This window comes from Schistocerca nitens, chromosome 4, assembly GCF_023898315.1.
Source record: "Schistocerca nitens isolate TAMUIC-IGC-003100 chromosome 4, iqSchNite1.1, whole genome shotgun sequence".
Lineage (NCBI taxonomy): Eukaryota > Metazoa > Arthropoda > Insecta > Orthoptera > Acrididae > Schistocerca > Schistocerca nitens.
The window spans coordinates 946104303-946121850 of record NC_064617.1 but is presented as its reverse complement, the minus strand read 5'-3'; the positions used below and the strand labels follow the sequence as shown (position 1 = coordinate 946121850).

The 17548-nt window shown below is 43.5% G+C and overlaps 1 protein-coding gene across 1 annotated transcript; it reads left to right on the top strand.

Moving 5' to 3' along the window:
• Positions 1–10971: 10971 nt before the first annotated feature.
• Positions 10972–16148, top strand: LOC126252826 (cuticle protein 18.7-like). Its single transcript, XM_049953769.1, has 2 exons — positions 10972–11017; positions 15518–16148. Exons 1-2 carry the CDS (start codon positions 11006–11008, stop codon positions 16013–16015), a joined length of 510 nt encoding a protein of 169 aa, XP_049809726.1. The 5' UTR covers positions 10972–11005; the 3' UTR covers positions 16016–16148.
• Positions 16149–17548: the final 1400 nt, after the last annotated feature.

The window sequence follows — 17548 nt, the reverse complement described above, 5'->3', positions numbered from 1 at the left end:
ATAGTTCTCTTACACATTCCCCTACATACAAAGAACATACACAATCACTTTTCTACATTATACATTCTGATCTGCATACAGGATGCACAATGTAACAGTCACGAGTTTTGATCAGTGAGGTGTTCAAACAGTACGATGAAAGGAAATTATACGGAAACAACTCATATTCCACAGTAAAACAGCCAGAGAGATAAGTCCCAGTAAAATTATAAACACGTGCCTTCCTGGGACCTGAATCCGGAATCTTGCCTTTTGTGATTACCAAGGAACGATGCACAGCCCACCCTCAGAGCGCTAACTTTATCTCTGCCCCTTTTTCAATTCCCAAACTAATCAGGAATACAAACGGTTAGGTACTGAACTCGGTCCTAAGATGAGACAGTTTTAATCTGCCAGGAAGTTTCCCACTGCAGCAGAATGGAAGGTTGACTTTTGAGACAAATCTATGTTTGTGTAATTCCAACAATCCGTTGGCTTAAAGAACCAGCAACTCAATTTATTTATTATTTATTCAATTTTCCGTCCCAGTTGCAAACAATCTTTTACGATGACTATACTAGAACCACTGTGTTCAGTTTCAAACCATTGCCTACATCAAAAAGTGCAATATTAACAAAAATATAAAACACTAAATGTTGATATACATTTATAGTTTTTGAAACAACCTGTATGTGCAGATTAAAATGGAGCAGTACATTACTTACGATAGACATGCATCTCTAATATTTGTCTGTAACATTATTCCAACGAAGCATTCGAAAGACTTCATCATACAGCCTGTCAACATAACAGCTGCGATTAAGAAAAATTGACATGCTGCTTCTGGTTGTTTACTGAGTGATCATGCATGCGATCGTTGTGCCTCAGTGCCCGTATGGCTTATCTCACGGTGAACAGAATCTCACTATTTCATATTTATATTCCCATATAAACCCTACATTTTTTTTGTGAATTTTCTATCAGAACTATTCCATTTCATTAACTGTAGTTGTGACATTTAAAATAAAAATTCTGTCCTTTCTGTCACATTGTATTAACACTGGCCACAGATGCTGCCACATTTACGTATTCCACAATTTGTTTTTATTTTAATTACACTCAACTAGATCCAAACTTCATCAAAACTACCGTAATATATATTTGGTTGCAATGTTAAAATTATATTCATATCTTTAAAACATCTTGACAACAACAGCAGGCGCTATCGCAAGTGTTCGCAGCATGCTGTTTGCTGTGTCATTCCTCTACGGTATTTAACTGACAGCAGTGCTTCTAAACATTCATAATATTAACGATATCTGTCAAGCGTTGACATATGGAAAACCGTGGCTGTAGTATAGTTACAAGTAATCATCTTGAGACTGAAGCTCTTCTGCCCGTGTTTGCTTTCCGAATAGATTTGTTTTTGGAGGAGGTCCGCCTTGACCAAAATACAATTTTATCTTTCGTTTTATTGCCCAGACGCGTTTCGCTGAAGTTACAGCATCGTCATTGGGTTTTTATTTTCTTTCCATTAAACAGGAAAAGTGCTGTTTACTATTCATACAGTTATAAATTTGAGTTTTCAAGACAGCATTTACAAATCTCGAATCCTAGACGATAATCCATGCAGACAAGAGAATAGAAGCTTTTAAAGTATGGAGATACAGAAGAATGCTGAGGATTAGAGGGGTAGATCGAGTAACTAATGTGGAGATATGAATCGAATTGGATTGAAAAGCTACTGAAATTAGGGGATGGAGAAAGAACCTGATTGTAAAATTTGCGAAAGGGGCGATTTTTCTGCAGTAGAGCTGGAGGGTACAAACAGATAAACGCGATATTCATTAGCTGATGAAGTGTACTTCAGAATGCCGAGGCTGCATTAAAACGAATGAAAATGAAAGCTGAGAAGCTTTGCGTAAGGTCATTTTCTCTTCAGAACTATAAATGTATTCGAAATTTTCTACAATTATAATTCCCTTTTCCCATTATTTACTGTTAGACGAAGTAAGAAGTGTTTAAAGCTTAATACATTAGACTGAAGAATGCGCTGATGTAGATGTTGTCATAGGCTACACATATTAGAAAAATCGATTTCAGCTTATGATTCAACGTGGAGTGAGAGTTTAATCCTGCGAAATAGTTTCTGCAAACACATTTGACAGCCTATTGCTGTGTGAAATGCATCAGATGCAAATAAGATGTGTAACTGAATATTAAATGTGTTTTTTATGGTATGCTGAATAGCTGTATTTTCCTTATTGCATTGCTTCACGACCTTATTGGTATTTGTAACAGCTCCGTGTTCTACGCATTCCTGCATACAGTTGCGTCAGCTGGCGAGGTGGAGCCATGGTTGACGCAGCATGCGCCTAAAGAAATAAGAAATGCGCCGCTGATAGATTGCTAGAACACGTAGAAACCGCTACTGGTCTCAACATACGTAAACGATTTTTTTGTCCATGACAAGCTGCAATCTTCCATATGTCACTATTGACGCTCTTTTTGCACGATTGTCAGTAAAATGACAGGCTATGGATCCAGAGGTCGCAGTTTCGATCCTCGGTCAGTTCAAAAATTTTTATCTGACACTTAACACTTCTTTCATTTTTGGCAAAAATGTCGAGTTGCATCGCACTTCGGAGTCCAGGTTTAGATGTTGGCCTCCAGAACTGCCTGATTAAGGCAGTTCAGAGGTCGGAGGAAGGCAACGACGTATCACATCCGACAGGAGCCTAGTAAGGCACTATGTTGTTCAAAACAACTTTCTGGTTAAAACTTTTTAAATAAAAACAGTCTAGTATTGCGTGTAATTTGTTAAAATTTAAAACTGATTAATCAGGTGATCGGTTTCGAGCGTGGCTCCATCACCTTCAGATCATTAACACTCCATGATGACGGCTGGAGGGAGTGTGGTGAGGGGCAGTCCGTTGTGTAGCGTCGATAAACACTGCACTTACATGCGATCCTATACTGTTTCTACTTAAAAACTTTTATTTCACTTTTGATCACTGTTTCCCAGGAACAATGTTACAAACGATGCTTAATTTTCTGGCTGATGAAAATTTTGCTTACTGTAGTTCTACTTGCTGTTATAAAATGGCATGACGTGCCAGTTGGTTATATGAAGCCATAAAAGTGAAGCTGAGGTCGACATGGAGACGTGACACAATAACAAAAGGGAGCTTCGTTGGTTGCACATGTCCATCTCCTCAGAGTGCGTGAAGACTTCCGCAAGGCGTTTGATACAGTCCCCCACAGTCGTTTAATGAGCAAAGTAAGAGCATATGGACTATCACTCCCATTGCGTGATTGGATTGAAGAGTTCATAGGTAACAGAACGCAGCATGTCATTCTCAATGGAGAGAAGTCTTCCGAAGTAAGAGTGATTTCAGGTGTGCCCCAGGGCAGTTTCGTAGAATCGTTGCTATTCGCAATATATATATAAATGACGAAGTGGATAACATCGTAAGTTCACTGAGGCTTTTTGCGGATGATGCTGTAGTATATCGAGAGGTTGTAACAATGGAAAATTGTACTGAAATGCATGAGTATCTGCAACGAATTGACGCATGGTGCAGGGAATGGCAATTGAATCTCAATGTAGACAAGTGTAATGTGGTGCGAATATATAGAAAGAAAGATCCTTTATCATTTAGCTGCAATATAACAGGTCAGCAACTGGAAGCAGTTAATTCCGTAAATTATCTGGGAGTAGGCATTAGGAGTGGTTTAAAATTGAGTGATCATATAAGATTAATCGTCGGTAAAGCAGATGCCAGACTGAGATTCATTGGAAGAATCGTAAGAAAATGAAGTCCGAAAACAAAGGAAGTAGTTTACAGTACACTTGTTCGCCTACTGCTTGAATACTGCTCACCGGTGTGGGATCCGTGCCAGTTAGGGTTGATAGAAGAGATAGAGAAGATCGAAAGGAGAGCTGCGTGCTTCGTTAGAGGGTCATTCAGTAATCGCGAAAGCGTTACGGAGATGATAGATAAACTCCAGTGGAAGACTGCAAGAGAGACGCTCAGTAGCTCGGTATGGGATTTTGTTAAAGTTTCGAGAACATACCTTCACCGAGGAGTGAAGCAGAATATTGCCCCCTCCTACGTACATCACACGAAGAGACCATGAGCATAAAATCAGAGAGAGTAGAGCCCACACGGAGGCATACCAACCATCTTTCTTTCCACGAACAATACGAGACGGGAATAGAAGGGAGAAACGATAGAGGTACTCAAGGTACCCTCTGCCACATACCGTCATGTGGCTTGCGGAGTATAGATGTACATGTAGATCAAATTCTTGGTGGGCTATTCCAATCCAAGCGGTATATGATGTTCCCAAATCACTTCGGACGATGATTATTGCGAAGACCACACCATCAATTTCCACCTCCATCCCTGATCATATTAGATCCGATATGACCTCAACATTCACGGATAAATGTTAAAGCTTTGTGTCCAAGTATGTAAATTTTTTCACCGTAATTGGAGTCATACGTTTGTAATAAAATAGTGTTAATAAACGGGGTGAACCATAACTCCGCCGGCAAACTGTCAGAGGTTGTTCAGGAATGTGTTCTGAGTATTTTGGTACAATGGACTCACAGTCCACCGCGGCTTGTTAGTGAGTTATTGCATTTCGTATAGGTTATTGCCACAATAAGCGTTATATCTGTATTCCACTGGAAACAGAACACAACAGCACAAATGTCGACGGTATGTGCTGTGCGTCTTGTTTCCATTCGCTCATGGCACCAGCTGTCGACAACAGTAAAACGCTCCTTATGTCGTTGCCCTCAAGTCTGCAATGAGTACAGCAGAAGTCTGGCTGTTCCCCAGCAGCGTTAGTTGTGCGTTAGCAGCGATACGCAGCAGCACTAAGGATGGGGTTACTGAAAAAACCGAGCGAGGTGGCGCAGTGGTTAGCACACTGGTCTCGCATTCGGGAGGACGTCGGTTCAAATCCGCGTCCTGCAATCCTGATTTAGGCTTTGCGTGATTTCCGTAAATCGCTTCAGGCAAATGCCGGGATGGTTCCTTTGTCAGAGCACGACCGAGTTCCAGCCCCATCCCCTCCTCTGATGGGACCGATGACCTCGCTGATTGGTCCCTTCACCCAGATCAAACAACCAACCAAAAGAAATGTAGGCGGTATGCACCTGGTGTGCGGGTTCACTGAATGCAATGGAAGAGCTGTTCCCGCACCGACGGCAACCACATCACAGCACTCCTCTATTTGTAGGTAACCGCCTACCACCAACTGGATCCTTCCGGGTTAGAATGGAAGACACTGGCTGTATGAGGTATGGTAGAAAACTCGGTGCGGAACAGAATATGTTATACCTGATTTGTAATAAATCCTGTCTGTAGTAGTTGGCGCATTTCGCGAGTTCTGGACCCAGCCCAATCAGCTGTTTTGAGAGTTTGACGTGAACAATAGTGGCAGCCGTACACACTACAGAAGGTTTAATGGTTACAGCCAGTGGACTTTCCAACTAGAGTGGCATTCGCAAATGGGTACCTATAGAAATGCATAGAAAACAACAAATTTTCCTACTTCTGTGTTACAGACGAAGCCATATTTACAAGAGACGCAAGTTCAAAAGTCTGGAGATCCAGGTAGAGGATGAACAAAACCTACACGCGCTGGTGTGTCGAACCTGTCAACAGAAGCTTGCTGTGATTGTATGCTCTGACATTGTCAACGATATTGTGCCCGGACCTTTCCTACTACGTGATACACTAAACTGAATCGTGTAGAAGATGTTCCTTCAGGATATCCTCCCTCGTTCCTAGCAGATGTGCCGCTGAGAATTCGTCCAATGATGTGGTTTCAGCACAACGGGGTCCCAGCACTCTTCGCAGTCGAGATTAGGAACCACATTTCAGCACGGTTTGGACGACAATGGACTGGTCGCAGTGGTCCTGTATCATGCTCAGCTTGGTCACCAGACGTGACACCAATGGACTTCCTCTTCTACAGGCATGCGAATAGCGTTTAACGAGAATCCGGCGGATACTGCAAGGTCGTGGTCGCTAGGATTATCTCAAGTGACGAAGTAATACGCCATACTCCTGGAATTCTTGAGCTTGTACGACAGTCGATATCGCATCGCTGTACCCTCTGCAGTGATCATGGTGGTCGACATTTTGAACAGTACCTACAAGGGAACGATTCTGCATTTGTTGTGTGCTGTACGTACTGTACAGGCCGGCCGCGGTGGCCGTGCGGTTCTAGGCGCTTCAGTGCGGACCCGCGTGACTGCTACGGTCGCTGGTTCGAATCCGGCCTCGGGCATGGATGTGTGTGATGTGCTTAGGTTAGTTAGGTTTAAGTACTTCTAAGTTCTAGGGGACTGATGACCTCAGATGTTAAGTCCCATAGTGCTCAGAGCCATTTCGTACTATACACTGACAGGACAAACTGAACACACTCTAATGAAAGTGCAGGTGCTTCGTGTGAAGGTTGGTGGGTTGATTCGGGGGAGGAGCCCAAACAGCGAGCTCATCGGTCCCGTCAGATTAGGGAAGGATGGGGAAGGATTTTGCCGTGCCCTTTCAAAGGAGGGGAAGGAAGTTGGCCGTGCCCTTTCAAAGGAATCATTCCAGCACTTGCCTGATGCGATTTAGAAAAATCACTGGAAACCTGCATCAGGATGGCCGGACACGGGTTTCATCCACCATTCTCCCGAATGCGAGTCCAATGTGCTAACCATTGCGCCACTTCGCTCGGTCGTCTGAGGGTTATTGCATTACTCTGTGTTGTGTGTTGCACGATTTGGTAATTTTATATTACGGGCTTCTTCACAGCCATGAAAGTATTTGCTAGGAACAAGAGTGATTGTAGCCACCAACTGAATAAGTCGTAACAATAGTGTTAGTCTGTAACGAGCCGCCGGAGTTTGTGGGGCGCTTGCCACCAAAACGCTCAGAAGGTATCCCTGAGTAGCTTTTGAAAGTTTGTCCATGAAGTTCTCGTTCATCCTGTATTATGCAGACTTAGCCGAGAAGTGAGCAGAAATACTAGTGCCAGACGAAAAATAACCGTCTGTCTCTTAAATGCCTTTATTTAAAAAAAAAAATTGATATCTGTGCGTTTTGCGCAGTAAGATAAATTATGTGTCAGATTGATCTGAGAAATAGTTTTGTTTGTATGGCTTTTGAAATCAGACACATTTGGTACTTTTCGTGCAAATAAACCAATGAGCGTTGCTTACATAAAATTCTTTCTTGTAAGTGCCTCGTAGTTGTGTTCATTGATGAACGTCTTTAGCGAAATGGACTGTTGGATTTAATAATTAAAAAATTTCTTACTAAGCTGAAAGTAACCTGTTTTGTGTTGGGGATAGGATGGAGGTAAAAATCGTAGCGTGACAACAAGACTTTCCTACAGTAAAAGATTCGTAGGGAAGTATGGTGCAGTGTTTATGCAGAGATTAAGAAACTCTCACAGGGTACACTACAGAATGCGACACCGACATCGTACGCAATGTGATATTGGACTGTCGGATATTAAAACTCAATGTAATACCAGAAACCACACTTAGACGATGGTACAGCTTACATGTCGAGTTTACTATGAGAAATTTTTACCGGATTGGTGACCCGTGTTGATGATACATTAACGAGAGATCGAATTTTCGGACAATAACTTTACCGTATTAAAGAAGAGGTCACATGATTACGTTCACTTATTGGTTAGTACAAACGTGATATGAGTTCAAGCTTTCCCCAGGGGGAATAATGCTGGATGGATACCGGTGTACCCTAATTAAAGTTGACTGACAGATTTCTTTTGTATGAACGGATAACCTTTGTAATCTAGAATGAAAGAGGGATTATTTTTATTGTTTTCATCGAAAAAAAAACCAAAACCATACGCAAAACTTCCAAACCAACTGGATGAAATAGCCATGAAAACAGCCACAACTGCATAGATGTTAACAGCAAGCTTTCATCAGGACTATGAATCTATAGAAAATAGTAATTTTTCGGCATGTAAAAGTGAGTTACTGTCAGTAATCGTTTGTAAAAGAGGTCATTGTCACCTCTGGCTGTTCAAATACAGCGCACCATAGCAAATGTCGAACTTTCAAGTAGAACAATTTCGTGAGTTAGCACATGTAAAAACTTAAAATTACGAGACTATTTATGCAGGGTGTTCGGAAATTCCATTACGAACTTCTTGGGCTCGTAGAGAAGAATGAGTAGATAATATTTTGAAGTGGAACCGATGCCCGGGACAGAACCGTTTCCGTGCTACAATCGTTTGAAATCATGTCGGCAGCGCGACCACTTTTACAAGGAATTGATTAGACCGCTACATCACTTGTTTTAAAATTCCATTCATTGAGAGCCAAAGAAATTGCTCGTATACCTATTGACAGGTTCTCTTCGATATGATGCAGTGCGGACTCTTCCAGTTCGAGTGTGCGGCGCCTCCTTGCACCAACAGTGTCACGCCTGCTAAAGGTGAAGATACCCTTTCTCGAAGCCGCTGCGTTATTATGGCGAAAATGGTATTCGATGGAATCGCAATTTGTGGAGAACGATCTTGATAAAGACGCTAGCAGCTTTACCATTACCATGACCTTCACCATTCAGAAAGATTATGGCGGTGTTTTCTGCAAAAGTGTACTCAATCATCTACATCTGCATCTACATGGATACTCTGCAAATCACATTTAAGTGCCTGGCAGAGGGTTCATCGAGCCACCTTCACAATTCTCTATTATTCCAATCTCGTATAGCGCGTGGAAAGAATGAACACATATATTTTTCCGTAAGAGTTCTGATTTCCCTTATTTGATCGTGGACATCGTTCCTCCCTATATACGTCGGTGTCAACAAAATATTTTCGCATTCGGAGGAGAAATTTGGTGATTGGAATTTCGTGAGAAGATTCCGTCGCAACGATAAACGCCTTTCTTTTAATGATTTCCATCCCAAATCCTGTATCATTTCTGTGACAATCTCTCCCATATTTCGCGATAATACAAAACGTGCTGCCTTTCTTTGAACTTTTTCGATGTTCTCCGTCAGTCGTATCTTGTAAGGATCCCATACCGCGCAGCAGTATTCTAAAAGAGGACGGACAAGCGTAATGTAGACAGTCTCCTTAGAAGGTCTGTTACATTTTCTAAGTGTTCAAATGGTTCAAATGGCTCTGAGCACTATGGGACTCAACATGTGAGGTCATCAGTCCCCTAGAACTTAGAACTACTTAAAACTAACTAACCTAAGGACATCACACACATCCATGCCCGAGGCAGGATTCGAACGTGCGACCGTAGCAGTCACGCGGTTCCGGACTGAAGTGCCAAGAATCGCACGGCCACCTCTGCCGGCTTTTCTAAGTGTCATGCCAATAAAACGCAGCCTATGGTTAGCCTTCCCCTCAACATTTTCTGTGTGTTCCTTCCAATTTAAGTTGTTCTTAATTGTAATACCTAGGTATTTAGTTGAATTTACGGCTTTTAGATTAGACTGATTTATCGTGTAACTGAAGTTTAACGAGTTCCTTTTAGCACTCATGTGGATGTCCTCACACTTTTCTTTATTTTAGGGTCAACTGCCACTTTTCGCACCATTCAGATATTTATTCTAAATTGTTTTGCAATTTGTTTTGATCTTCTGATGACTTTATTAGTCGATAAATGACAGCGTCATCTGCAAACAACCGAAGACGGCTGCTCAGACTGTCGCCCAAATAGTTTATGTAGATAAGGAACAGCAAAGGGCCTATCACACTACCTTGGGGAACGCCTGAAATCACTTCTGTTTTACTCGATGATTTTCCGTTAGTTACTACGAACTGTGACCTCTCTGACAGGAAATCGCAAATCCAGTCACATAACTGAGACTATATTCCATAAGCATGCAATTTCTCAACGAGCCACTTGTGTGGTACAGTGTCAAAAGCCTTCCGGAAATCCAGGAATACGGAATCGATCTGAAATGCCTTGCAAATAGCACTCAGCACTTCATGTGAATAAAGAACTAGTTGTCTTTCACAGGAACGATGTTTTCTAAACCCCTGACACTCACAGATACGAGCATGAGGCTCGAAACATGTCACAGAGATAGCATAGACGTCAAGTGACAATGTAACCCCCCCCCCCCCCCTCACCATGATTACGTTTTCGGACATAGGTTCATATTCAAAATATTATGTACTCACTTCCCTCTACACGTTGTAGATGTTTGTAATGTGAATTTTCGAACAACCTATACATTGATGAATAATCACTACACTTGCTAAAAAGTCCGTTATCTTATTTTAAAGAACTGTTTAGGAAATGGAATGGTTATTTATCAATTCAGTACACAGCTATGGAGGAGCATCGCTTTTCAAACATGGAGAAACTGATAATGTATATATATCGTTAGCGCATGATCCATCTCCAATGGCTGTGTGTATGCCTTACGTAACTGTGATACAGCATCCCCATGCGACGAAAAGATAACTCCGCGCCCTCTCCTTGTCACGAAAAGATAACAGAAAAACTAATATATACCATACATCCCCTAAATTCCTAGAAATAAACGGTTGAAAAGCAATCCATAGTAACTGTTATTGCTGATGCAGATGCATATTTCGAAGAATTTCCGGAACGACTCTTCAGGTTTTCGGTCTAATGGAGGAATGTTAGACAGAGGCCATTGACCCGGAAGGGAACCACTTAGGTGAATGTGTATTAACCGTAGGAGGACTGTCTTTGGCATCCAGGATGAGCGCTCCTCAGCATGCCCTCCTAGACGTAGGCGTGTACCGGTGGGCGGGGACACACTTGGCGGCTACCGTACGCCGTTAGACATTGCGTCACAGCAGAGGGGCAGCGCTGCGCCGCGGCCGTCCCCGGATCACGCCCAGGGAAGAACTCCGCTGGAAGGCCATCCGCGCTACTTTCACGTCGCCGCATCGCCAACCGCTGCCGTATATATAGTGGCCGGCGGCGAGACGCTGCCACTGTTCGGTTCGCATCGGTCGCGGCTCCGGATACCTCACCCTCATCATGAAGGCCCTGGTGAGTCCACTGGAATTCCACCTACAGGACGTGGGAGGGAACTTGCTTTCGAATACTACACCGTTGACGGTTGTAGTCCTCGGCGCTGGACATGTGTATACAGCTACATACATGAAACTTCCTGGGAGATTAAAACTGTGTGCCCGACCGAGACTAGAACTCGCGACCTTTGCCTTTCGCGGGCAAGTGCTCTACCAACTGAGCTACCCGAGCTCTCCTGCCAGAAGAGCTTCTGTAAAGTTTGGAATGTAGGAGACGAGGTACTGGCAGAAGTAAAGCTGTGAGGACGGGGCGTGAGTCGTGCTTGGGTAGCTCAGTTGGAAGCCGGCACGGCAGCTCAGCGTGATCGGTCAGAGGGTTAGCAGCCCTCTGTAATAAAAAAACTGAGCTAATCGATCAACAACGAACTTAAACGGATGTCTTACGACGTCCGCGCCGAGCAGATGCAACGAACAAAAGTGAACAAAATGAGATTAAAAAAAAAATGTTGGTAGAGCACTTGCCCGCAAAAGGCAAAGGTCCCGAGTTCGAGTCTCGGTCCGGCACACAGTTTTAATCTGCCAGGAAGTTTCATATCAGCGCACACTTCGCTGCAGAGTGAAAATCTCATTCTCATTCTACATGCATCAACATTATATTGAATTCATTTAAGTATGTTGCTGCTATTTAGAAAGAAAAAAAATCCTAATTTTTTGGAAGTACTCGCTAGTTCATCCATCTTTTGCATCCGCTGTCCAGTGTTAACAACAGTCAGACTCCACATGGGGGCACAAAGTACTCATTGCTGTTCTTATGGAAAACAGCACTACAACGTACGTACGCAAGGCTTGTGCAGATAATAATCTCTGCGAACTACGTATGTGTCAGGTGAATTATTATTACATAACATATTTGTAGCATTATAAATATAATAGCTTACAATATCTGACAACGCCGTCTTTGTATGCATCATTTCCTAAGAAGCGGTGTCAATTATTTCAAGTTGCAAACGCTCTAGTCTGATACCCATTTTCTTTCTTGTGGCACAACTTGACAAGAAGAAGGGACCGGTCGGTAGAACATGTTCTGAGGCATCAAGGGATCACAAATTTAGCATTGGAGGGCAGCGTGGAGGGTAAAAATCGTAGAGGGAGACCAAGAGGTGAATACACTAAGCAGATTCAGAAGGGTGTAGGTTGCAGTAAGTACTGGGAGATGAAGAAGCTCGCACAGGATAGAGTGGCATGGAGAGCTGCATCAAACCAGTCTCAGAACTGAAGACCACAACAACAACATGGGAAATGAAACTGATTTTTAAGGTAAAGGCAACAGTTTAGTTCGCTCTTATTTAACTAGGATTATATTTCGCCGAAGGAAGAGAGAAAGACTGAGCAAACGCCCCGTTACGACCAAATCATTAGAGTTGAACCATAACAGTGTTTGCGAAAGGAAGGGGACGAAAATAAGCCATACCCGTTTGGAGTAACGATTCTGGTATTACCCTAAAGCGATTTAGAGAAATCGTATCTAGCAGGATGGCTGGACGGGTATGTGAACTGACGTCCTCCCGAACACTAGGCAGTGTCTTCCATTGGTATATATTTCACAGACCCTTGTAGTACACCAAGAAGATAAACCAGTATGGGACCAACGGACAGGCCGGCCGGAGTGGCCGAGCGGTTCTAGGCACTACAGTCTGGAATCGCGTGACCGCTACGGTTACAGGTTCGAATCCTGCCTCGGGTATGGATGTGTGTGATGTCCTTCGGTTAGTTAGGTTTAAGTACTTCTAAGACCTAGGGGACAGATGACCTCAGCAGTTAAGTCCCAGAGTGCTCAGAGCCATTTTTTGAACCAACGGACAACTACTCAGAAAGACCGAGCAGTTGGCTGTTTATTCTAAACAGACTACGTCAGTAGTATTTTTTTTCATTCTAAAGAAATTCGTTCTTCGAATGTTATACATTTGTAGTGAGATACTAGCAAGATTTAAAAGCAGTAACTCTTCGGTAGTCAAAGAATCCTCATCTGAACAGCCTCAGAAATTTGTAATATTTATCAACACTGAAATAGCTTGTTGGCCTTAAGACATTCAGATGGCTTTCATTTTCAAACAATTTTATGAGTCTGATTCGATTTGCACCGGCGCCAGTTTCTTTACTCGTATCACGGGGTTGTAACTTCCATTGTCGTTATTGTGGCCTTCAGTCCAAAAACTGATTCGATGCAGCTCTCCATGCTGGTATGTGCTCTTTAAGCCTCTTCATAACTACACCAGCCACCTACTTAAACAGCTTACTGTAGTCGGGTCTCCATCTAAAATTCTCATTAGTTCTTACACCGTATACCCAGCCCTCTAGCGCCACCCCTTCCCTGCCAAAAACGTCTCCTATCAACCAATTCCTAATTTTTAGTGAACTTTGACCGTAAATTCCCGTGCACTGCACCTTTCCGATTGAGTCCAGTACACCTTATTGGTGGTACAATGTTCTTATCTAATCATCGGAATTCTCCTATAGCAGCACTTTTGAAAAGCTTCTATCTGCTTCTTGTCTGAACTGTTCGTCACCCACGATTCTCTTCTGTATGACGAAAAACTCGATACAAACACCGTCAGAAAACACTTCCTAACATTTGAATTTATATTCGATGTAAATTCACTCTTTTTCAAAGAAGCTGTTCTTACTATTTCCAATTCTCATTTTATTTCCTCTCAGCTTTGATGATCGTGAAGTATTTTGAACCGAAATGAAGAAAAATTATCCACTGTCGTTAGTAACATCCATCATACGAAATTGCTGGCATTCGTGATCCGGAATAGTTTTCCTCAGTTTGATTGTGTGCTTTGTTACGGTGAAGAGTTTTGAGAAAAGGTAGTTTTCGGGTAATGGCTGGAGAGCTATCTGCGGGTCATATGTTGCTATATAGCCCTCGATCAGTGATGTTTCTGCAAACGACGAGATACGTGTTTCTTATTTCGCAACGAATTTCTTTGTGTGTTTTCAGTAATAGTGAGAGGAGAATGTCGCAAGGTTTTTCAACTAAAATCACACGCAATTTTCCTTTTAAATCTCGTTCAACTGAGTACTGCATCTTTCTCTTTCTGGATAGGAAAGATGATCATTTTCTCTCTCTGCTCTGGACTGATATTGAGAATAAGGCTATACTTGTTGATAACTATTTTACTGCCGGCCGGCGTGGCCGAGCAGTTCTAGGCGCTACATTCTGGAAACGCGCAACCGCTACGGTCGCAGGTTCGAGTCCTGCCTCGGGCATCGATGTGTGTGATGTCCTTAGGTTAGTTAGGTCTAAGTAGTTCTAAGTTCTAGGGGACTAATGACCTAAGAAGTTAAGTCCTATAGTGCTCAGAGCCATCTGAACCATTTTTTGAACTATTTTACTAGAGTTTGTTAAGGAGAAACTGTTGAAAGAAATAGCAGTGGTTTGCTAAAACAACTCGGAAACTAGTGATTATTTTATTCTATTGAAAATGTACGTCAAGTGTTTCAAACACGTAAAAAGGATTGATGCTACTCATTACGCTGCTTCAGCCCCCTTCGATTCGATATAGTATTATTGAAGATGGAAGAGAGGTTTTAACTCCTTGACGATTGTATGGAGCTAAACATGTAATACGTTAGCTTCTAAAACACAGTGGAAGATCAGGATCGAATCGCAGTACCGGCACCCCAATCGAGATGGTTCAGGTGTAAGGCACTGGAGGGAAAGACGGCAGCTCAAATCACCGTCTAGCCATCCGGATTTATCTTTTCCTTCGGTTACGTGAAACGCTTAAGGCTTATCTAAAAAAAAAATGAAATGATCATGTGGTACAGATGGCCGGGAGGCGCCATCCAGGAAAGTTCGGCCGCCGGGTTGCAAATCTTATTTCACGTGACACCACATTTGGCGAGTTGCGTGTCAGTGTTGATGAGTACAGCACAACATCCAGTCCACGAGCGGAGAAAATCTCTGACCCAGCCGGGAATCGGACCCAGGCTAACTGCATGGTAGGCACACACGTTACCAAGCAGCTAATCAGACTGACACGTTAATGTGTGATCGATGCTTTGAAAAGGACACAGTCTGTTTCCTTTCTGATCTTCACAAGCTTGTGATTTATGTCTAATGAACAAATTGTTGATGGGGGAGCAAAACTCTTGTCTTTTGGGCAACGACTTTTATTCTCGTATACTATCCAACCGCTGTGTGCATACTTGGTGGTCTTCCACGTCCCTCTACGAAATGGTGAGATTAATTCGCCACCTCTGTCTACTCAGAAACTAAGAGCAACCGGATAAAAACATTAGTAAAGGAGAGACCATGCATACGACTTTGGGGTAATGGACAGTTGTAATGACACGAAGGGAATTAAGACACAGGTTTGAAATAAGTGACAAAGTTTGGGTGGCCAATTGCGCAGAACTAATGTGCTTTGCTCTATACTATGTTTTGTAAAAAGAAAGTACGGCAAATAGAACAACGTTTGGTGTGACTATACTAATGGGCGTGCACTTGCAGGTTGTCCTGAGCGCGTTGCTGGCGGTGGCCGTGGCTAAGCCCGGCTTCCTTGCCGGAGGCATCCCCGGCGCTTACGCCCCCGCCGCCTACGCCCCCGCGTACGCCGCTGTGCCGCCAGGCGGCCCCGCCAACATCGTGATCGGCCCCGGAGGAGTGCCAGTGGACACCCCTGCCGTGGCCGCCGCCAGGGGTGCCCACCTGGCCGCCGTTGCGCAGACGCAGGCCCGCGACGCCGCCGCCAACGCCGCCGACGCCGCCGCAGCCGCCGCCGGAGCCGCCGCCGGAGCCGCCTTCGGCTACGCCCCCGCTGTCGGCTACGCCGCTGCCGCCCCCGCCGTCGTTGCGCCGTCTCTGGGCTACGCGCGCTACGGCCCCGCCAACATCGTCATCGGGCCTGGAGGCGTACCACTGGACACCCCGGAGGTAGCCGCTGCGAAGGCAGCCAACGCTGCTGCCCACCTGGAAGCCAAGGCCCGTGCCGGCATATTCCATGGCTAGATCGACTGCAATGAGATCTGTGTAGATATCTCTATTCTTCGGATTCTCAGCGAAGGTCTGGGACGCCATCGCACATGATGAACCCACTAACATGTACAAAGTAATTTATAAATAAAGGAAGTGCTGCTTTGTATTTTCTGTTTCCTTAGAAGTTTCTCTGAAATCTACCTGACAGTTAATTGTGAAGTTTTCAGTTTCTTATCTGTCTGTTGGAACTCGTGAGGCAATACTGACTCTACGATTTATCTTAGATTAAGGAAAGGCAAACATACGTTTCTAGCATTTGTAGACTTGGAGAAAGCTTATGACAATGTTGACTGGAATAATCTGTTTCAAATTCTGAAGGTGGCAGGGATAAAATACAGGGAGTGATAGGCTATTTACAATTTGTACAGAAACCAGATGCCAGTTGTAAGAGTCGAGGGGCATGAAAGGGAAGCAGTGGTTGGCAAGCGTGTGAGACAGGGTTGTAGCTTATCCCCAATGTTATTCAATCTGTATTTTGAGCAAGCAGTAAAGGAAACAAAAGGAAAATTCCGAGTAGGAATTAAAAGCCATGGAGAGGAAATAAAAACTTTGAGGTTCGCCGATGACATTGTAATTCAGTCAGAGACAGCTAAGGACCTGGAAGAGCAGCTGAACGGAACGGACAGTGTCTTGAAAGGAGGATATAAGATGAACATCAACAGAAGCAAAACGAGGATAATGGAATGTAGTCGAATTAACTCTGGTGATGCTGAGGGAATTAGATTAGGAAATGAGACACTTAGAGTAGTAACTGGCTCTGAGCACTATGGGACTTAACATCTTAGGTCATCAGTCCCCTAGAACTTAGAACTACTTAAACCTAACTAACCTAAGCACATCACACACATCCATGCCCGAGGCAGGATTCGAACCTGCGACCGTAGCAGTCACGCGGTTCCGGACTGAAGCGCCTAGAACCGCACGGCCACCGCGGCCGGCCACTTAGAGTAGTAAAGGAGTTTTGCTATTTGGGGAGCAAAATAACTGATGATGGTCGAAGTAGAGAGGATATAAAATGTAGACTGGCAATGGAAAGGAAAGAGTTTCTGAAGAAGAGAAATTTGTTAACATCGAGTATAGATTTAAGTGTCAGGAAGTCGTTTCTGAAAGTATTTGTATGGAGTGTAGCCATGTATGGAAGTGAAACGTGGACGATAAATAGTCTGGACAACAAGAGAATAGAAGCTTTCGAAAGAAGAAATCTTTCGAAAGGATAAGAATGCTGAAGATTAGATGGGTAAATCACATAACTAATGAGGAGTTACTAAATAGGATTCGAGAGAAGAGAAATTTGTGGCACAATTTGACTAGAAGAAGGGATCGGTTGGTAGGGCATAATCTGAGGCATCAAGGGATCACCAATTTAGTATTGGAGGGCAGCGTGGAGGGTAAAAATCGTAGAGGGAGACCAAGAGATGAATACACTAACCAGATTCAGAAGGATGTATGGTTGCAGTAGGTACTGGGAGATGAAGGTGCTTACACAGGATAGAGTAGCATGGAAAG